At 39.5% G+C, this 23,172-nt stretch overlaps 1 protein-coding gene across 2 annotated transcripts in view; it reads right to left on the bottom strand.

The window, feature by feature from the left end:
• grik2 (glutamate receptor, ionotropic, kainate 2) overlaps positions 1 to 23,172 on the bottom strand; it is a 299,478-nt gene that overhangs the window by 110,437 nt on the left and 165,869 nt on the right. For both annotated transcript variants that reach the window (XM_036005960.1, XM_036005961.1), the window contains exon 8: positions 1,903 to 2,046. In XM_036005960.1, the coding sequence (XP_035861853.1) occupies positions 1,903 to 2,046 (144 nt within the window). The remainder of the gene's footprint in view (positions 1 to 1,902; positions 2,047 to 23,172) is intronic.

Genomic DNA, 23,172 nt, shown 5'->3' with positions numbered 1-23,172 from the left:
GCAGTAAACATATTCTTTGTAAATCTTTACAATCATTCCCCGAACGAACCAAACAGGCCTGTCTTGTTGCACGATCCAAAATGTACCTTAAAACTTTTTTTAACTTTGCCATTGTCAGCCTGTTACGTTGATCAGAGGTTCCAGTTAATGTTGCTCGATCCGACCGAAGTTTAAAGTTAACTCAAAGAAAGTGGAAAGTAAGGGGCCTTTCAGCGGGAGTTTCTGGCGGCAGCGGAACTATCCCGCAAATTAACCGTCGTCGATATAGACGAGGTGAGAGCTAATACAAACGACTGCACTTCAGCCAGCAAAGGGGTTCTGAAACTGGGGCAAACTGATCTAAAGGGGTCCACGAAAGCATTCTTAAATGACCCTGTAAAACAAGAATATACTGTATTTGAATTATTTGTGTCTACTTGAATTGAATTCCATCAGTGCTTGCTACTGTATGATGATCTTAGGTTTCACATTGGCCCCTTTTTTTTTTTTTTGTGTACAATTGGAAAGTTTAGCAGTATAGAAGTCAGAGACCATCCTCTGACTGTCAATATGCATACCAAATCTCGTGGAAATCTGAACAGATGTCTTTCCATTTTATTCTTCTTTTAGTGCTGCACACTGCCATACAGTTTTTACTTCTACATTCATATAGTTTCATGATGGTTGTAAAACAGCAACACAGATGCAAATTTCACCACCGTTTAATAATTGCTAGTATAAGAGTACATTTTAAAGCCACTTTTATTCATCAACAGCAATGTATAGTATTGTTTTTTTATTATTATTTTGCAATTGTATTACTTTGTTTCTACTATGTATGCATTGTGTGAGTACGGTATGTATCTTATTTTTAACAATTGTTCCCTTTGTGAAACACTTTTTAACATTGTCTGTAAAACGTATATTAAATTAATTTATTACATAAACGTATTAGCTTTCAACTGCATCTCACCATCTTTCTAATTGGAGAGAGTTTGGTCAGTTGTCAATTCACCATGGCATCTAAGCAAGCGATGGTGAGAATAACTCATGATGCAGTTAGGAAACAAGAACCAGCTAACTAATGATAACATAAGCATTTTGGCTCAGTGGATGTTGATTCTAAAGTCATGTTAAAACTATTTCCCATCTTCCGATTTTGAACCGCAGCCTGTCGCTCCCCCCTGTACTAACGTTACTCGGTACGTAACATTAGCTCCGTGATTTCACAATGCCTTGTGCTTCTCACTCCCGCTAACTTATTGTTCATTAGACATGACATGACAAAATCATTTCGTTTTCACATGCGGGTAGGCCAAGGCGAGAAGAGGGAGATTAGCTAACGCTAGCCAACATATTTATAAAAAAAAAAACCACATTCGAATAGTAATTTCAGCATTCGAATAATATTGATTTTTTTACTATTCAAATTATATTTGACTTTCGGAATTCATTCCAACAGCCCTATAAACTATGTGGCATTCAAAACATCACTCTATGAATGCGGGTTAGAGAGCCCTAAATATAGGTTGCCTAATCCCCCGGCCTTTTCCACAGACAGAAAGCTCTGGATTAAGCATTCCAGCTTCACAAATGCAGTGAACTGTGGGGCAATTACTAAAAATGAGATAATGTGGTGTTTTTGTTTCTGCATGGGTGATTAATGCTGAAATTCAGAAAGCAGGCTCAAGATGGCTGCCCTCGATGGGGAATATGTATGTAGACAAACTGAAAAAAATATTTCCACATAAATAAATACACAGATAAATCATTTCTATTCATTAACATTCCCTCTCTTGACTGCCTCTGCCTTATTTGCATTCCATCTCTGTCTGCTTTGCGGAGAGCATGTGTTTTCCTTGTGAAGGTGCTGTGTATGTTGAGGAGGAAGACAGAATGGGGAGCAGGTAGAGAAGCATCTACCTCTTTGATGAGGGCCATGAAGCGGTTCCCGAAGCGCCAGGGCTTGTGCCGATTGCACTGTAATGAGCTGACAGTGATCTGCTGAGACTGCTGCACAGCCACGGCCACCACGTGCACGGCATCGTACATCAGTGCGGCGGCCGTCTGCAGGCGGAGACAGAGGAGGGGGAGGGGGGGGGGACAGAGCGTCATTAACATGGAATACAGCACATGAGAAGTCAGCATGGATGTGTTCAGAATCAAAGTAATAGCCATATCATGATGGCAGAATCAAAGCCTCACATTAAAACTCAGTTGTATGATTCTGCAGAGTGTGAATAACTGAGAGTAATAGAATTACAATATGTAAATGTAGAGAGAGAAAAATAGTGAGAAAAAAAAGGAAAGAGACAAAAGTCGAAATACATGCACACTGTATATAGAATTAATTTGGGTTAAACCTAAATATATATATATATATATATATATATACTGTATATATTTGGCATATTTATTTGTATTTATTTTTTCTTGTCAAAGGTCAGAATTGTGCATTAATCTGTAGTGGTGTGGTGTGATGTGACACTAGCATAAGAAACAGGATAAAAGGGCAAAGAAACACATGAAGAAATACATATAAACTGAGAAATTAAAGAAATTACAGAGTGAGACATCACACTTCTGTTCCATCTTTTGTTGTTGGGAGTCACATATGCGCAGTAGCTAACGTGTTACAAAGTTATGCACATTCATCATGGAAGTATGGAAGGCTGGACTACAATAGAGCTGTTTGGAGCAGTTTGTGAACAGTGTTTTCTGTTGGAGATGGTAAGTCCCTTTGGGGTGGACTTTGGGCTTTTTCACTTTGTAAACCGATAACGTCCACAAAAAAAGATATATAACACAATAAAGGAAAGGGAACAAGCCAAAAAGCATAATATGAGCACTTTAACAACTGTATACTACTATCCCTATATGGATGTGAAATGACTTCTATCTTTGTTGTTCGGCCTGGCTCACAACACAAACAATGAATGCCGTTGAACTTTCTTTTACTATCCAGTTTGACAGTCAGTCATAACGGAAAAAGGACATAAATAAACTACTTTAAAGTAAATTTTCTTAAGGGCCAAATTACGTGGTATCGGATCGGTGCATAAACTCCAGGACTTTCCGATTTTCTCTAACAACAACAGTATGGTCCAATACAAGGTCATTTTGTTTGTGCTTGATTCAGTGTACAATAGTCTAAGATTATTGTAGTCTTTGTGTAACTGTCACTTTACAATCCAGAGATTTGCAGGTTGGAGCAGGAGAAAAGGGAGTAGAGAGTGTGACACCACATATCTGTCAGTCTGACCTTTTACACAGCTGTAGGTACATAGTTAATTTCCTTAATTCTGACCCACAGTCCATTAAAGCTATAGTGCGTAGTTTCTGTCTCCCCCATGAGGAATTCTAAGTAATGACAACAACACTGTCGGCATGTCCACATGATACAAGCCTTCTGTGATCGCGCATGCGCCCCCACCCCTCCTCCATGCAGTTGCTAGTAGCCAAGGAGAACACGGAGAATTAAAAAAACATGATGGACTGTCTTCACTCGAGCTTCTGCGCGGGAAAGTCACCGGACGCCACCATGTTCTAAACACAGCCATACTGAGAAATACAGAGAGAGTTGTGTGGCGCTGGTAGTCTTAATTAGCTTTGTAGCAACTCATTTGGCAATGGCTTGAATGTAACGGACGTTTATTAATATCAAAACGTTACACACTAAAGCTTTAATTCTTTTAGGTCCCTTAATGACAAGAGTGCACATTCCATAAGCTATATATTCTTCCAGCCATCTGTAAACTCTCAAAGTATTTTGGAAAAAAAAGCTTAGTCCTAGTTAGGACTATTCAGCAAACCCAATGACACAAGATAAAATAGTGAATAGAAGGTACTTGTCTAGCTGCAGCTCTAATTCACAGAACAAAAGGTGGCAGCCAACTCTTAAAAGCCTTTCAGAAACACTTTATGCATGTAAAATTATGTATACAGTGTAAAGGTCAAATCTAAATGTGCAGTGAAGTGATTACAATTATAGTACAGAGGCCCCAAAGGGTCACAGAGGGATTTCTTTTTTTCTGAACTACTTTTGCATTTCCTCGCAATACATTTTGCATTCCAATGATCCATAGGACCAGTTAGTGTGTTGGTCCAGTCCAGTTATAACACACTCGCAGTTGTGGGAAACACTCTGCAGATACTAGAGAAGGGAGGGATGACGTGACATTTCACGTTATGCATTTATTACTCATTACCAGGGCTGTAGTACTTGAGACGTTTTTCTGTTGCCTCGGACTTGTCTTGGACTTGTTGGTATTTGGACTCAGACTTTTCTCAAACTCGGCCATTGGACTCGCCAAATATTCTGAGTCCAATGTCCTGTACTATATGCTTTTATTCTAAAGTAACTTCTTCCTTCAAAACAAAACCATGGATGAAGCACGCTCGTTCTGAAAACAGGTATTACTTTATCTGGAACAGGCATTCACATTGGTCGCCTGGATGCCTGGTATACCTCAATCATCAGACATCAATCCGTTTCATTTTGGCCATAGACACAATGTCAATAAGCATGTTGTACTATGTATTCTTCAGTAATAAGTTCAAGAATGCGAACATTTACATTTTTTCGTGACACCTGTGTTGCTTGTTATATGTTACATTTTCCATCGGCAGTCCAGCATGTTATTGTTACACCAGAATAACATCTAAAATGTGAAGTTGCACATCAGCTTTATGTGACTTTAGTGAAATTGTTATGCTTACAGTAAACAATATGGCCTAATTTGATCCTATAGTGTGTCACTCTGCACTTGCTTTGTGATTATTACAAATAATAAAGCAAAATCATATGCTGTCCCTCACATCACATAAATTATGAACAGGTAAGAAATTTGTCTTTTTTCTGTCTCGGCCTTGACTGTCTCTCATTTGGACTAAGTCTTGACTTGATCTCGACTAGTCCTGGTCTTGGACTCGATAAAGGTGGACTGAAACACAGCCTTGCTCATTACTTCTTTCAAATTCCGAGCCACGAGAACATACGGTCCCTGGCTGTGAGCACAGCTGCAGCTGCCCTTTCTGGATGTGCTGGTTGAAGCTGTCGCTGTGGATATGGCTACGGTAGCTAGGGCTGGGTACCGAATTCAATACTTATAGGCACCGAGCGAATTGCCTTTAAAGTATGGATTATCAAAAAATACCTTGTCATTCAGTACCCAATTTCAATACCTAAGGAGAAAATCTAATCATTCTAATAGTATTGCTTAGGAACCGGTATCGAAAGTCATGGTATTGGTATCCGTACTGGTATCGAATTACCAGCTATACGATACCCAGCCCTAATGGTAGCTGTACTCAGCCTTTCTCCATGGATTAAAGGAAATACAAAGCAATACAACACAGGAAAAAGCAAAAAGAAAATTGTGAGGGAACATAAAAGAAGGATTTTCATAGTTATACTCTTATATAATTAAAAGTATAAAAGATTTTTAGTAATAAAAAAATTCACCTTGACCCTTCAGGGGGGCTTTGTACAATACTGCCACACTATGCTTGATAAATTAAAGTCTGTAATGGTCGATGCTGTCATGGTTGTGGTTTTCAGTTGTGGTTTTTCCTGTTTTATTTTGTTTATTCATTCCCTGTTTTGCTTGTTTTCCCTGTCATTTGTTCACCGTTTCCTGTTTTGCAGTATTGTTCTCTGTTTTGTCTTTCCCAGTACCATTCTTGTGTATGTTTCCATGCTGCAGTTCCTGTTTTTTTTGTAGTCTCTAGCTGTGTTGGAAACCATTCCCTCACTCACTCACTATTCCCTATATAGTGTTTATTAAATAGTGAACTTTATAGGGAACGACCAAACGAGACTTCGGACACTCACTGAAAACACATCGTTGCGTCAGTAGATGCGCCAGTTATTTGTGTGACGGAGGCGGGCACGCCCAGCATCATGTAAACAAATTGAAACAAAAATATGTCTAATACGTCCCTGAAACAAACCAAGCACTCAGGAGGAAAGTAAAAGGGTGTATATGTGTTGCATGTTATATTTCCACTGTTTAGAAATGAAAGCCTACTCCATTTTTCTTTTTTCTTTTTTTCGTGGGTGCTTTTGCTTCTTCGTCTGCTGTGGGAAAACACGACATTGTTTGTACACTCAAATTAACTGTGCATTGTGGGTATTTTATAGTGGACTTTATAGTGAAGGAAATTAACCGCAGAGAATTCGAACACCACCACAAAATGTGCACACTATATAGTGCACTATATCTGTGATAGGGAACGGTTTCAAACATGGCTTCTGTTTCTCCTGTGTCATGACTTGTTTTACTTCCTGCCTTGTGGGATTGTCTTCCCTGCCCTGATGTGTTTCACCTGTTCATCAGCTCGCTTGTCACCTGTCCCTCGTTACTACCCTCATTACCTGTATTTAGTCTCTGTGCTCTCTTTGCCTGTTGTCTTTTCCTGTGTCGCTTCCTGAGACATTCCCTGCGTCCCTGTGTAGTTTCTTTCTTAGTATTTTTGGTTGTTTCTAGTCTTCTGTTTCCTGAGTGTTTGGGATTTTTGTTTGGCTATTCTTTTTGCCAGTTTTTGACCTGCATGCTTCAGGACACCTTTTGTTGTAGCCGTTTTAATTTAATAAACCTTCAAGACCTTCACGCTGCCTTCTCGTCTTAACCCTCTGCATTTTTGGGTCCAAGCCTGCACAAACCTTGACAGATGCACAAATAGCCACAGAATTGGGTAAAGCTCTGTTGGGGAGGACTGATGTGGACATCAAAAAGCGCCTACAGTAAATGAAGACACGGGTGATACCAGGAGCAGGGAGTTGAAGTGACAGAAGCAAGCATTTTTTCCACGTCAATTAAACTATGGTGTCAATAATGTTCTTTTGTTATACAGCAACAAGAGACGGCTCAGGAAAATTAAATAAACAAGAATACAAAAGGCTCTCAAGCTCACTATGTGCAGGACCCTTTTCCCAGGTTGACTGTGTGCTGCAAGAATTCTCTCTCTCTCTTTCTCGATATATATACTATATATAACATACACACACACACACACACACACACACACACACACACACACACACACACACACACAGACATATATAATAAAGTCTTAACAGTAAACAGTCCAAACAGAAGAGTGTCGCTGAAGCTATCAGAGAAGTGCCAGTCATCCACGCTTCATGAATGAAGCCTATAATTCTGCAGTTCCTCAACAAAAAAAAAATAAAATCTAATTAGTGTTTGTCTCGCTTGATTGAAAAGCAATCAAAACAGCTCTCCACAGTTGTTGCACGGAAATTGTGCCCTAAGGTGCTTGGGAAAGCATTGTCCTGCAGGAAAAAAATCACTCCCAAACCTGTCATTTTCCCCCATTTGAGCCCTGATTGAGCATTGGAAAGGTTGCAGCTTAAGATGCCAGTTTGGCTGTAATAGCGTTGTGAAGACACTCCAGTGGCTATTCTACATGTTTGAATTTGTGTGTGTGTGTGTGTGTCTGTGTGTGTGTGTGTGTGTCTGTGTGTGTGTGTGTGTGTGTGTGTGTGTGTGTGTGTGTGTGTGTGTGTGTGTGTATTTGTTTGTGTAGCCGGATACAGATGCATGGGAGATGTCCAGAGATGTTTAAAAATCAATCACAGTTAATAAGCTTGCCTTCTAGAAATTTAGACTTTTTTTAGTGAATGCCCACGGGAGTGTGAGGTATTAATAATCTGTGTTAGAAGAAGGTGTTGAAGCAAAGGGTGTGTGAATTTATTGCAGTGTGGGTATCACCTGGAGGCTGTTAAGTGTGTGTGTTGGGGGTTATGCAGTATCGTTTTGCAGATATGGGTGTCACCAGCAGTGATAGGATATGACCCACTTTGACTGACTTTATATATAGAACTAACCAAGGCTACACTGGTTGTAGAATTAATCATGCTATATGTCATACTGTCAAATATCTTATGTGCGACTAAAGATGTTGGTGTAAGGACCACACATAACAATAGAGATCACCAAAATCAGTAGGGTTCATCCTTCAAGAATATCCACATGCAATCCTGTAATCTCTCAATAGTTTCCAACTTCCATGAATTGTTTGTGTTTTTTTCAGCACACTAAGATCTAAACCTTTAAAAATAGGTCTCACACATATCCTTTTATTTATAAAAGGGGTGACAATTTTATAGCTGGGTCCTGTAGCTTAGAGCAAGGAGTAAATAGTGTATTCATGGCGACTAATTTCATTGATTGATTTCATTGATTGTTTTTGGATGACAAATGAGCAATAAGATATATTAGGTTTTGGATACACACGTTTTACCAGTGAAAGTAGGATACATCCATTGTTGGTTGTTTGGGTTTGCACATGGGATTTGTTGTCAAGGAGAAACACATAAAATAGTTTCCTTCCCCCTAATGTTTCAAAAAACATCATGTCTTCATTAACTAATAGATGCATGTCATTGTATTGGCAGGATCTGGTCATTGCTTATGTCTAGCCAATGGCATCATAAAAGCCAGTGTCTACTACGGCTGTATGCCTCCACCAACCAGTCAAGTTTACATCCATGTCTATCCAGACTCATAATATTGTATATGTAGTGAAGACTTTGACACAATTGATTAAAAGATATTAAGTGTATTTTTTGGCAAAATATGGATGTTTCACACAGAAGTTCTATACAATCACCACAGTTTCAAGGTGGGCACCCAAGATTAGTGTCACCAATTCATTATCCAACCAAATGTGAAATATGGTCACAATCCACCCTTCTGTTCCTGAGTTATGGCGATGAATAATGGCCAGAAAAGCATTTTTTTTTCAGTACATTATGATGTCAAAGTCAAGTTGACTTTTGACCTTTTGGATATAAAACATCATCACTATATTTGAAGGGGTATGCGTATATCTGACATGACACCATCATAACCATGACATGAAACCAGACATGGAGTCTTTAAGAATGTTTATGCCTGTTGTCATTAGGTGTCATTTGGTAAATTATGACACGTTTAATTCAAAGTTAGCATTGTTTGAGATGTTTGTGTTATGACAACTTGACGTTAACCAGGACAACAATCTCTGTGTCATGACAACTCGACATCAAACAAGACAATATAACCTGTCAATGTCTTTGGTATGACAACTTGACATTAACCTAGACAACATAACCTGTCATAAATATGTCATGGCAGGCCTAATTATCAAACTTAAATAAACCATTTAGGTGTTAGCATTACATTAAACTGTCATTAGTAGTTAGTATTTACATTGGCTGTCATGAGACCATTATAATTGTGCCATGAATATTTTCCTTTACCTCAAGTAAAGTCAAACAATTTAGACTTAAAGATGTCATAAAGTTTGATTACTATGTCAAATGCTTTTATAATTTTGGCATGAATAATCCCCTAGTAATAGTTCCCCAAGTAATGTTGAACCATTTGGACATGTCATTAAGATATCATCAAAGTTAAAAGACCAGTTTGACGACGGCGAATACAGTACCAAGGTGATCTACTTACTGTCAAGGACATGTAACCATTTACAGCTTGAAGTGTTTGTAATCATGACCAATGCTGTTTTTCTGGGATAGGACAGTCTCTTATATCAGTCATCACAAACCTACTTTAGTTCAACATGACTTTGTGTGTTTGGGTGGGAAAGACTGAAGTGTGACTGCTAGCTTCATGGCACCCAGTCTTTCTCTCAGTGCTGAGGGCACTGTGATGTTCACACTGCCATCCATTATCTCTGCTATAAACCACACAGGCCCACGGGGATCTCATAATAGCAATGTGACACCCTGTCAGTCACAGCACTGATATTTCAAACAGGAGAAGTCAGCGGGGTTTGTTGGGTATTAGCAGTAAACTTGTGTTCTCACCCAGATGGCTGGGACTTGGCTGGCATATCCTAGGATTTAGCGTTTCAGTCAATAAGGTGTCAAATCTACGAAAGTAGTTCATGAATTAAATATGCTCTTAATTAAAAGAAGCAGCCAAATGTATTCTGTTGTGCGCGGAAGTGAGTGACGATGAGTAGAGGCTTGCTGGAGGAGTTCTGGCAGCAGAGACTTGTGTGGCTCTCTGCTTCTCCCCGGTGCAAGCCTCACAAGTACCCGTCAGGCAGACTCGCAAATGATTTTGCAACACTGGCACTTCACTCTATAAACATCTCATTAAAATCAATTATGTCACTCCTGAATGAAATTAAAGCTAAATGCTTTAAAAGCTGCTTTTCCCTTGTGTCAGCCAATATGAGCATTACCCCTGACGCTGTCTATTTTTCCACCTCATTGTTACCTCCTCTCTCTCTCTCCTGCTCATCTCACAGAGAGAGCGAGAGAGATTTATTAAATCTCCTAAGCTCAGATTGATTTCACCAGTTTTATGAATTGTTAAAATGCCCAGGCCTGACTTGGCGGCTGCAAAGGTTCCCCCCACCGCTCCCTCCCCCAAGCCAACCCCCTGTACTAACCAACTAGCTCATCAGCATTGCCATGGAAACAAAGTGGCAAGAAATAGCTTGACTGGGGCTGGGGTTATCGTTTCCTGACACTGGTTTGCAGAATTCTCTTTGTACATGCACTCTGAGGAGAGCAGAGCCTGCTGCAGAAGAAAAATAACTGGAGAATGAATTAATGTATCTAATTGGTGTATAGTTTTAGAGAAGCTGATATAAGAGGAGACATTTCTTTAACCAATTAGGCATTTAGCATTTATTATTTTCTGAAGTCAAAGTAGATCCTTTATTATATTGGCAGTGAACCTACAATGATTGGCTTAGGTAGTCAGACATTTGATTCCAATATAATTAATACTGACCCAATATGTTGATCTAACTCTTCTGGAACACCACTGGAACACATGATGATTATTTGTGACACTGCTGCCCATGTTTGTCAAAATTGTATTAGTGATATCGCATGTGACAGATGTTCAAACAAAAGGAACAAACGGACAGAGGTCAATCCTAGCCCTTCTTACACTCTTGCCATGGGGGACAGTGATGGATTTACTTTGAAGTTCCTCTCAGAAAGCGGGACACAAAGCCAATAGCTGGCTTCCAGAGTCTAGGTTAGTCAGGCGAGGTGGCATTTTTATGGCTGATTCCTAAAGCGGTGAAGGGTGGTGGCTGCAGCTGGAGCTCTGCTGGTCACGCAGAAAGCTGTGGTCACGCTGCTCTGGCTCTCTTGATTGAAACATAAACACCTTGAGAGATGAGGGCGCACTCGGGAACAAGCCAGGGAAAGTAGGTATAGGAGGAGTGTGTGTGTGTGTGTGTGTGTGTGTGTGTGTGGGAGGGAGGGAGGGAGGTTTAACACGAGGCCGACTGCCCAAAGCAGCTCAGTACCCTCCCTCCGTTCTCTGTGGCTACTCGTGTCCCTCCTCCCTGCTACTTGAAGGGATTAAAATTGAGCATGTTTTGTACTCTTTTGGAATCTCTCAGAAGCCTTAGTCATGACTGGGTCACTCACTGCCATCAGCTATTTTTGCTATTCTCAGCACTGTATACACAAGCTGCACTGATATGTCAAATAATTTTATCCAGAGAATACCGGCATATTCTCTGGTGTCAGAAGGGACAGAGAAGCTAAAAATGAGTCAGTTACCTATTCATATCTCCACTTGCACCCTGATAATGGTATACTATGTTACATTTCCACATCAAAATGTCTAAAAATTTTGAGCTGTGTGCTTACTATACATTATCCCAGAGAAATCTGTTATTTTATTCAATGTAACAGTCCGAAACATTTGGTCGCCTGTCATTGGCGTCATATAACCTGTGACCCCTCTAATTCTGGGGAAACACAAGAAACACTAGATAATATGTCGGAGAGTAATTGTAAATCATACTGTGTTACAGCATTTATTCTGCCACGCAGCATCATCTTTCATTAATTAAATGCCAATTTGCAACACAGTGACCTAATTTATTGATGATATTTCAATCCACATTACTAAGATGTGCTACAACAAGATTGCTTTGAATCAATAATTATCTGTCTGCAAGTGACATTCCCTGTTATTTTTTATTTTATTTTTTGTGTCTGTGGTTTTGTTTTATGTTTGAAATGTTTAGTTCTAGTTGGACAATTTATAGGTTACACTATTGTGTTGTGGCTGCTTTAATATGTTTTCTTTATTCTTTATTTTGTGTAAAGTAGAGCATGTTGTGTGTGGATACTGGACTAGAAGCTGTGGATGAAATTACTTTCATATAGGTGTCATGTAATTCCGTGTGGCATGGGCCACTTAGTGGCATGACATGTAAATAAAATATCATATATTATATCATAAAAGCTAAATGCTCAATGCTAAGACAAGTGGCTCATGCCAGTCACCAAGCTAATGAATACAATAATGTTTGTAACGTTACAAGACCGTTCAACAGGTTCAACTCATTTAATCAGTAAAAGTTAGCTAGCTAGTGTAGGAGACTTCACTGGGAGGAGTAGACAACAGCCACAGAGTGTGGCTTTGCATTTTCACATTTATTTGACAGAAGGCAGTGTAGAAATGTGGGAAAGAAAGAGAGAGAGAGAGAGAGAGAGAGAGAGAGAGAGAGAGAGAGGGATATGACATGCAACACAGGTCCCAAGGCCAGAATCAAATCCAGGACTTTGTGGTTATATGACATGCGCTGTAATCACTCAGCGCTCCAAGATTTGATTATTTTCCAATGGATGAAAAGGGACACACTGGCAGTGGCAAACAGGTGTGAGATAAACATACACTACAGTTTTCTGTAATTTTTAAAGATCCCATAAAATGGGAGGTGTTACATTTCCTAGAAAAGAATGCCAGTAACCTGTTGCCCATTTAAAAAGTCCAAGCAGTAAAGCCATTACCAAGGCTTTCTTCCAAATTAAACTACCTTTCACAGAGTTATGGAGGCGTTAAAGCAGTGTTACTCATTGCGCTGCCAAGCTTTAATTTGTGGCTCGCAAGGCAGTAAATAATACGGTGATATGATCAGGCAGTCAATACAGATATTTCATAAAAACATTAAAAACAAGCAGGGCTACAACACAACCCTAAGTCTGCTCTATTACAAATGACTTATATTTAAAAAAATACCCCAAACAGTGGCATTACAAGATGGAAATATAGAGTGGAAAAGATATTTAAACTTGCTCTGCCCTTCTGTGCATGACACTGACTCAGCCTTTCGCTCTGTAGAGGCTAAACACATCTATTAACTGTCGCTGTTACGACGAGCTGTGATGGAGGTCTGTAGCCGCGTCACGAAGATCTGTAGCGGCTTAAACAGCTAGCAACTGCCTCTCTGTAGCACGGCGCTCTGTAGCTGATGTCACCAGCCGGCAGTCTTCAAGTTTTCATATAATATATATACGTTTTAGTGTGCGTAACTTTTCGTACGATATCCTACAAACCCGTTCATGAGAATGCGTTGACTTATTCCTATGAAAAATAATGATTAAATGGATTAAAAAATATGTCTATACTGGCGGTGAAACGGCTCGAGTTTCAGCTGATTTATTTTTAAATTACAACTGCACATGAGAGTTACGTATGTAACTATGGTTCTGTGAATTCTGGGTGCACTGTAAGGTAAGCACCAGTGTAAAGTGTATGTACACAAACATACATATCCTGATAAGACATTTCCGCACACATCTATTCATGTGTGCATGTGCAGTATGCAATGACAGCCTCAAGCATGCACGCTTCCACACAATACCAAAGTGCCTATGTTTACAGGAAATCAGAAGATTTAAACAATTTTTCAAAAAATACTGAAGAAAGAAAAACAAACAAAAAACAAAACAGGTGTCACATACAAAAATAAGAAATGGTCCACATACTTTGCAAACTACTGCAGACAACTACCCTAAAAGCTTTTCCAGCAAATATTGGATGTGAATTCAAACACCAACTGTTTGGCATGTATTTTAGAGGAATAATAGCTAAGGTGTAAAGATTCAGAGTTTCACAATAACAGAAGTCTCACTTCTTTAATTAAAAACACCTACATGAGCAATAGATGCAATACATAATAAATAAATAAAGCTTTTTAAGTACAGCCTGCAGGTCAGTTGTTGTTCCTGTTGGGCTGAGTGAAATACACTAATGCATGCAATCAAAATCAACCATACGACCGACTTTTCAACTATTTTTAGTCAACAGCTTTGGTGACGTGTGCAGTAACATCTGCTGTGCTTACAGGTCATCACTGTATCCTGTTTTACTGCATTTCCCCAGCAATCAATTTCCAAAAGTATCTCCTGTGCTTCGATGTAATGGAAATGACAACATTTTAGTCATGTCTACAGAAATGGAAATCTATACTGCATGAATAAAACAGTAGTTTATAAAATAATGTTTTATTATGAATTAAACTACCCAACAATATACATGTAAACTACAAGTAAAGCTGAAATGATTAGACCATTAAACACTGAGTTGATTGACAGAACTGTTTGGATCGTTTCCAGTTTCTAAAATGTGAGGATTTTTTATTTTTACTTTTAATACTTTAAGTACATTTTCCTGAGGATACTTACATACTTTTACTTAAAGTGCCCATATTGTGAAAAAATCACTTTTTCTGGGATTTGGGGTGTTATTTTGTGTCTCTGGTGCTTCCACACACATACAAACTTGGAAAAAAAAAAAAGTTTTTAGTGAGATACAGGTTTCTGAATATGTCCTGCCTTCAGTCTCCGGGTGAGCTGGTCAAAATCGGCAGGGCCGTTTACGTCATCGGCCAAAACATTTGGTGTGTGCTAACCACTTTAGCTAATACCACATCAGCTAGCTGTTTCTCCAACTTCGGTCAGTACAAAGCAGGATTAGCCGGGAGACTTCTTCTAAACAAGGGCGCACTTCCAACTTTGCATGGAATACCTGCAGATGAGGGGCATGTAAGTAGTTCTATACAATTTCTTTTGTAGATTATGGTGAACTCCTGTGTGTTGTAGCAGTGTTTTGCCATTGAGAACCAGGTGGCTAACCGCTATCAGCGTTAGCTTCTAGCTAGTAGCCCATTACCTACCTACTGCGTAGTACCTAGCTACTGCGTAGTACCTAGCTACTGCGCATGTGAGACTCCCAACAAAGATTGGATAGAAGTGCGATGCCTCACTCTGTAGCTAAAACAGAGACCTAAACACAGAGTGAAAAGAGGAGCTGCAGCAATGTGTAGTACAACAAAAATATGGTGTTTTTTGAAAATGAAACCACATAAACCTATTCTGGTACAACCTCAAAATACAATTATGAACCTGAAAATGAGCATAATATGAGCGCTTTAAGTAACATTGTCAATGCAGGACATTTACTTGTAACAGGGTATTTTTACTGTTTGTTATTAGTACTTTTACTTAAGTAAAGGATCTGAATACTTCTTCCACCGCTGCTGAAAACATTTTGTTTGTGTTTGTAGTTAGTGAGAAGAGAGAGACAGAGAGAGAGATATTGGTTAAAAGTAAGGGAGGGAGGACCTTCGTTCTGCTTCCTCCTGCTCTCTGTGATCACCTAAACTGTGTTTTAATGTAGCTGTATTTATGATATAGTTGCTCTCATTTACTTATTTTTCTCATGCTGTTGGCAGACAACGGAACGTGTATGAAGTATGAAATTTGATCTCGTCTCGTAAATACTATGTTGACCAGCAGGCATTGCCAAGCTGCTGAGATGCAGATAAAATCGTTATTTAACGATTAAGACATCGACAGACAAAATAAACAAAAAATATGGGTTATGACAGCAGCTGTGCAGTGAAATCGGCTTTATTGACATTTAAAATTGAGTGATGGCAGAGGAGGTTTGAAGCAATAAACGGTTGTCATATTCATGTACAGCTAAGGAGCATCTGTTAAATGACCTGCAGATGTGGATTTATGCTTGTAAAACAGAAAAGACAACAACAAAAACATAAAAAATGTGGCTGTTGAAGATCAGTCGCTCTGCTTCAGAAATGTTTCCATTTGGGAAACAGAGAGTCTGAGTCTCGCTAGCCTCCTAAAGCTATACAAATAAACTTTTTGACTTTAAAGGCCTTTTTCTGCATCTGACCCAGGGTATATACAGAAACTAGCCCCCGGGATTAGGTTTCGTAGCTAACTGCATTAGGATCTACTTATGGGATACCTTGCTGGCTAACCAAACAACAGCAGGCTGTTCTCATGAACCATTCGTACATATAGCTACTAAAAGTACTGTCAGTTGTATGTATTCCAGGTATTTATTACTATATGCACTACATTGACTGCTGCTTTATAAGAGCATAAAGGGTCTTAAAACACAGGGCTTTCAAGAGAGGGAGCAGAGTTTCTGTTCCGGAACAAGAGAAGGGCAAAGGGTGTTCGTTAGTCCTCGCAGGGTGCGATTTTCCGGGGGAGGGGGGTGGTTTGTGTGCGATTTACCTTCTTTCTGGTCTACATACCCCTTTCTCTGCTGAATTATTTTTATCCCCGGTGTGGACAAAATGTATCCCCCCCCCTCAAAGTGATCAATGTTAATTCACCAATAGACCATATATTATATACCTAAAATAGAAGGATTTTAAACTAAGTAAAGCGCTGTAACGTGAACAGTCTATAGTGCCATAGAACGATAAAATCAGAGCGGCAGTTGCTGGTTGTATTTAGCCGCTACAGAGCTCCGGGACGCTGGCTACCAGCGGCAGTTGTTCAGACCCAAACAGGTGACTGTGAGCCGGCTACAGGCACCGCCAGATGACGGTCCTTTCAGGGGCCGTGGTGGTGGAGTTTAGCCAGAAAAACTGGGCGTCATGCAGCGATGACAGTTAAGTTTAGGCACCAAAACAACTAGTTAAGTTTAGGAAAAAGATTGTGGTTAAAACACTCTCGAGGAACGAACGAGCGTTTCCTGGGTGAAAGTATTTTGTTGTCGCCGCAAAGTGAACTCCACTCTCCGACTTGAAAGCTATTCATATGCGCACGTGCAGTATGACAGCCTCACACGCTCCCACACAATAACACGGTGCCTATCTTTACAGGAAGTCAGACGATTTTTCGCACAAATCTGAAAAAACACAAAAAATAAGTGTGTTATATACAAAAATAAGAAATGGTCCACATATTTTGCAAGCTACTGCAGACAACTACCCTAGTAACATAGATTCAGTAGTTTAAGTCTGTTAACTTACTAACAAAGAGATTTGGAGGTTTGCTGCATATTTTACTTCTTTTTTTAAAATTCAGTTTTAATGGATTTGCAAATTTGTCCTCCTGCTGTAACTTCCAACTCCTTGTAGGCACCAGCCCAACATATTATTGCAGATATTATTCAAAGTTCCAAAAATATGAACTTCAGCCAATAAATGATAAGGACACATTCTATTCCAACAGAGAAAAGAGCTACATCACACCCAAGTCATTTTTCAATGTCTGTTCTCATCTTGAAATGATTTTCATCTTTGAAAGGCATTGGAGATGTTCACTCTATTTATAGCCCAAAGAGTTCACTTTCTTTTTCAGGAGCCTGCCTTGCTCATAGTTCATATCTTTTCCTTTTTTTTTTTTTTTTTTTTGGAATTGCATATTAATTATGATGATCTTTTTTTGTGGGAGCTATTTATGATTTATTCATTTAAACACTAATGCTGGTGCTAAAGCACCGGACTGCTGGACAGCTCCAGCAGCTGACATAAACTCTAATAAACAGGCAAGATTAATAAAACAACTTCATTTTAATTGCAAAAAAAGTATGTGAAATCACTATAGATTATTTGCATAAGTAATCAAAACCCCATGTACAAATCAAGCAGGATCAGATAATCATATGAATCATCATGTGAGCATTAACTTATTACACTGCACTTCAGACAGCACTCACTGGACTGAACCACGGACAGCTACGCTGCACATGCATAATCAGCACGACGTCGGCAGAGCTTGCATGCAATAAAACCATTATTTTCTTCTTTTAAACTGCAGCAATGTAAACAGATCAGCCTGAGAGTGCAAGCCCCTTGAGGCAAATCTGTGATTTGTGATATTGGGCTTTATTAATACCATTGACTTGACTTGCAACAATGCCGCAGCAGAAAAACATAAATTCTGCAAAAGAACGGCTTAGATTAACTGACTCAAAGCAAACACAACTAACAATAAAATGAAATTACTACATTTCTGAGCACCTTTTAGTAGCTTTTATGAGCCCATAGGATTGATGGGAAATGAGGTCTTCAATTTAACATTAGCACAAGCAGTGGTGTGGGAAAAAAAACTATCATAGGCTTGCAAACTCATGTTTATGTTTATATATTAGATAGACATTTTAAGGGTTAGGTATTACATTGAAAATCAATAAGTTTGGGTTCTATGTAGGATATGGCTATTGTTTCGGTGTAAAGTATGAGAACACACACTTGCTTTCTTCAAATTGAAACGACCATGTGGGTCATTTTTGCAAGCAGCTCATAACGAGCGACAATTACTTGTTTCTTGTTAGGCAGAGGACTCTCGTGGCTGTAGTGATTATCGCGAGAGCAAACAAGGAAGTAAGATGACAAATATAACCCCTACTTTCCACTGGGCCCATCTGCGCTGCGTTCCAGAGGCAGCGCGACCCCCGCGAGTAATATCGCGGCCATTCAAGTAGATGATGATATTCCACCCCCCGCACCGCGTCCAAGAAGCGGCTTTCCGCTCCGCTAAATATACGCGCCAGGTCTATTTTTTACGCGAGCCGCGGGGCGTTTGGACAGCCACCAGTTAATTTACCAAAATACACCCAACAATATCTCTCCTGTACAACACGACGGACAACGAAATCATCTTGGAGGTAGAAAAACATAATAGACATCACAGATCTTACCCGGACATTGCCCCGTAATTAAAAACTGGAAAATGATTTGTGTAGCTACAGTTAAAATAAAGAACATTTTCTGTTAAGCCTATATATATATATATTTAGATTTTGCCTGAAGATGTTTTTTGACCTGCTTGTCCCCCTCTGACGCACCTGTCTCACGTTGTAGATGACAAAAGTATTTTCCTGTACTGTTAGGCCTATACAAAATGATCTCATACAAACCTGCTCAGTTAGTAAACTTCTTAAAACAATTAAAAAAAAATCCAAAACCACTCATATTTGTTTAGGGGGACAAAACAATTAAATATTGGGGGGAACATTTCCCCTGCATCCCCCCCTGAAATCTACGCCTATGAATAAAAGGGTCTTTTGAATGGCAAGTTGAGTTTCAAAACCCTTCAGATGGTTCTCTCCATCTCCACTAGTTATTTGCATGTACTGTCGATTCTGTCGAGTCACCAGCGGAGTAGTCGAGTCTCAAATACCACTTGAGCATTAAAAACTTGGAAAAATATCCCTTTTAAACTACATTCAGAACGGATAAAAAATTTGATTAATTGCGAGTTAACTAGGACACTTTTGTGCATTAGTCGTGATTAAAAATGTTATTATATTATATATAGTACAGTATGCAGCAACTTTATCTGATTTAAAGATTTTGAATATCATTACAAACTATCGTCTGTTTCAATAGAGCATTACATTTAGTATAAGTAACTATAGGTACAAAAACTGACTATGCATCCATGACCCAGATATCTGCTTATATCCATTTTACATATGTATTTCATTCTTCTTTTTCATGTTCATACCCTAAAATAAACACAGGCACGAGAGAACAGATTTGGTCCTTCTCTGCGACACCAGCAGCTACGCCATTAAAGAGACGACAGTGACAGTGAGAGGGAGAGAGAAGAAAGAGCATGTCACTTATTCCCTCCATTAGCTTCATTAGTGCGGGAGGATGCGGCGGATTAAGACAGCAGCGGGTTGGATGATGATGCGATTTGGCAGGGTTATCTGTTATTTCAGGCACGGCCATTTTGGCGCCTCTGTTTGGGCTGGGTTATAATGTGATGTGATGCCCGGGCCCCTCAGGGGCCGCACTGCTGTTGCTACCAGCCTCTCTGATTAAAATCTGCTCTCAACCAGCCAGCCTCAGTCTGGATGCCCTCACACTGCCCTCTCATTTCCATCCAGCATCGTGTAGCTTTCACATCCCATCCTACTTAATGTTTCAGCGCCGTGCAATTTTAAGAGACAAATTCAGGCCAGACACTTCACATGCATTCACCTGCACGGTGTGAGAAAAAAACAACTCATACGTTGTAGAAAGGAAAAATACAGACAAATAATTAATTATGCTCTGAAAAAAGCCCAGCTTTCAAAATGTAGTTCAAGTTCAAGTTCAAGTAAAAGTACATCACTATTAGCTGTAAAATGCACATAATTGTCTCTTTTTAAAAGATTTTTCTTGAAAGGTCATTAATTAACAATGACTTTTAAGACTTTTAAGATCTTATTGTAATTCATCCCATTTTGTACACTTACACCCTATTTTATTGTTATTTTTCTTTTTTTTTTCTTCTGCTGCTTAGTGTAACTAGTGTTACTTAGAGGGGTGGTATCTTTATGAGCCTTTTCTTGGCCTCTAACTAGTGCTGGGCGGTATACTGGTTCATAAAGTATACCGGTTTAATTTCATGAATGATATGAATTTTTCATATATCATAATACAGGTGATACAAATTTTTGGTCATACCACCCAGTACTACTTCTAACTTCCCCTGCACAATGTTTACCTTGCAAGACTTATTGTTTTTTTTTTTTAATAATGTGTGAATAAACTAAACTAAATGTATTAACATCTTGTTCTGTCTGTACAAAAACTGTGTAAAAATTAATTGTTTAACAGGGGGAGGTTATGGCCGGACTATTTCTTGACCAACGGCAGTTGCCAGGCGACTAACAAAGACTCCAGGAGGTTACTGGTCTCTGTCAAAAAATTGTCCAGTACATAAACCTTTGTTACACCTTGTTTTTCGTACGGATTAAACAAACAAATATAACATGTCAATAAGTGAGCTTCATAGGGGCTAGTAGGTAGATTTTCTTTACCCACCGGACAGAGCCAGACCTCCCCCTGTTGTGTGCATGGCTACCCTGCACAAACCTACAGGTACGTTCCTTCTAGGTGTTGATGTTATGCCTCAGAAATGATTGCTATGCATAGGCGTAATTTATGGGCGGGGGGGGGACATTTGTCACCTTTTCAAGGTAAAAAAAATGTTGGAGCTTTTTGTCACTTTTTGAAATACACAATCTTCACCCCTGAAATGTATTCTGGGACACAGCTGAGGAAGGCAATGTGGGTATCGAGCCACACAAGGGTTACACAAGAGTTTCTCTGAGGAGTCTCTCCAGATAATGAGACAGGACTAATGCCACTAATTGGTGCTTAAATTAATGGTGTCTGCGTATTGGACAACTTCATGTATTAAGAGGTAGACCACTGTACTTTCTGTGCCCACTTAACTCAGTACAGCGCCTTTGTGCCAACAACTCACTCCTGCAGATATCATATTATAAATAAAGTAGATGTGTAAAGCTTGAGGAGAGGTTCTTACTGTTCAGTTCAGTGTTGGAATGAGCCAGACACTGCCTCATGGAACTCTGAATGTGGCATGATGCTCAGTGCCTCATGGGATTTTACCACACACATTGTCTGGAAAGTCCAGTCACCCCAAATGTTGACTGATGACAGAGGTCAGAGGAGAATGGAAAGATAGGATGTGCACAAGGATATCTCAGCCCAAAGCAGTTGTAAAATGGATGCACTGCAACAGCGGCCGAGCTGGCTAGCAGTATTAGGTGATTTTAATATCCATGTCTGCTGTAGAACAAATGCATTGGCTACTGATTTTTTTTGAAATTTTGTTCTACGTGACATCTGTGTCTGACCATCTATCCATACCAAAACCGTCTGCCCCAATGTGTTCCCGTATAATTAACTCTATGACACTGTCTGTTTTTCAGTGCCTATAGTGCCGATTCCACAGTCCCTGTTATTGAATCCTCCTCTCGTCTAAAGACTGACGAACTGACAGACCTCTTCCACAGGATCTGTCTTTCTATCCTTCACTCCATTGCCCCTCTTAGGACTAGAGCTAGGAAGACTACCACTGACCCCTGACTGATTGAGTCCACACTCTCCTTAAGAAGGGACTGCAGGAAAGCAGAGCGAAAGTGGATGAGGGATAGATTGCACATCTCCTATGAAATGTATAAAGACCTTCTAATGAAGTATCAATCCTCCGTTAAGAACGCAAAAGCAAAATACCTCTCAGACATCATCACCAAGAGCAGTAGCAACTCCAGGATTCTGTTTAATACCATAAACTCTGTAGTTAACCCCTGATTGAAATCATTAGGTCAAACTTAAGACTTAAGATTTCTCACTGGCTATTGAGGAAACTCCAGCTTTTAATAATTTCCGTCCAGTTTCCTTACCCTTGCTTGGACGCATAATTGCAGACATGAAGCCCACTAACTGCCAGCTAGACTTATACCAACAAAGCTATAAAACAGTCATTTGATGCAGTCGGTCCTACCAAAGTGGCGATTTTTAACAGTTCTCTAACCAAAGGTACCGTCCCGTCTTATTTAAACATGCCATAATTCAGCCACTTCTCAAAAAGCCAGATCTTTGACCCGGCTATCCTGAATAATTTTAGGCCCATTTCAAAGCTTACGTTTTTATCAAAGGCTTTAGAAAAGGTTGTTCATATCTTAAGTTTGTATTTTTATACATTTTATTTATCAGAGCTTTAATATATTTTGATGTTCCTCTGTTTATTTTTAGTTTATTTTTAAACTGCATTATCATATTATTTTAGTGAGGACTCATAAATATCTACAAATAACAAATGTTAGGGAAATCTGTTTATGTTTTGTTACCGATTCTGGATTTTTAAAAAAAATATATATCGGCCGATATATCGGAATATCGGATTTTTAAATTACCAAATATTTGTATCAATATCAGCCTTAAAAATCCTTTATCGGTCGGGCTCTACTGCCATACATGCAGATGAATGGAGGCAGGACCCAGACCCCCCTTTCCCCCTTTTTCTAAGCGCAGCACCATTGCAACCATAAATAACACTGGCTTGGCAGTGTCAACTTCCCCAGCTCCACCATCTCACCAATAATCGTTGCATCCTGTTGTAAAAAACCAAGATGGCGACGCCTGTATCGCCAAACTCGAGGCTTCAAAACGGCAGTCCACAAACCAATGGGTCTGATGATACGTCCACTATTTTTACCAAAACATTCAATCCACAGAGAAATTCACACAGCCTGTATTCAGAAACTGTGCCTTTGAACAAACTGCCAGGACTTCCGTACGGTTGTAATGTCACAACTATACGTATAT

Source organism: Sander lucioperca, chromosome 10, assembly GCF_008315115.2.
Source record: "Sander lucioperca isolate FBNREF2018 chromosome 10, SLUC_FBN_1.2, whole genome shotgun sequence".
In the NCBI taxonomy this organism is placed as follows: domain Eukaryota; kingdom Metazoa; phylum Chordata; class Actinopteri; order Perciformes; family Percidae; genus Sander; species Sander lucioperca.
Note: the sequence above shows the minus strand (reverse complement) of the source record. Positions and strands in the feature narration are given on the sequence as shown.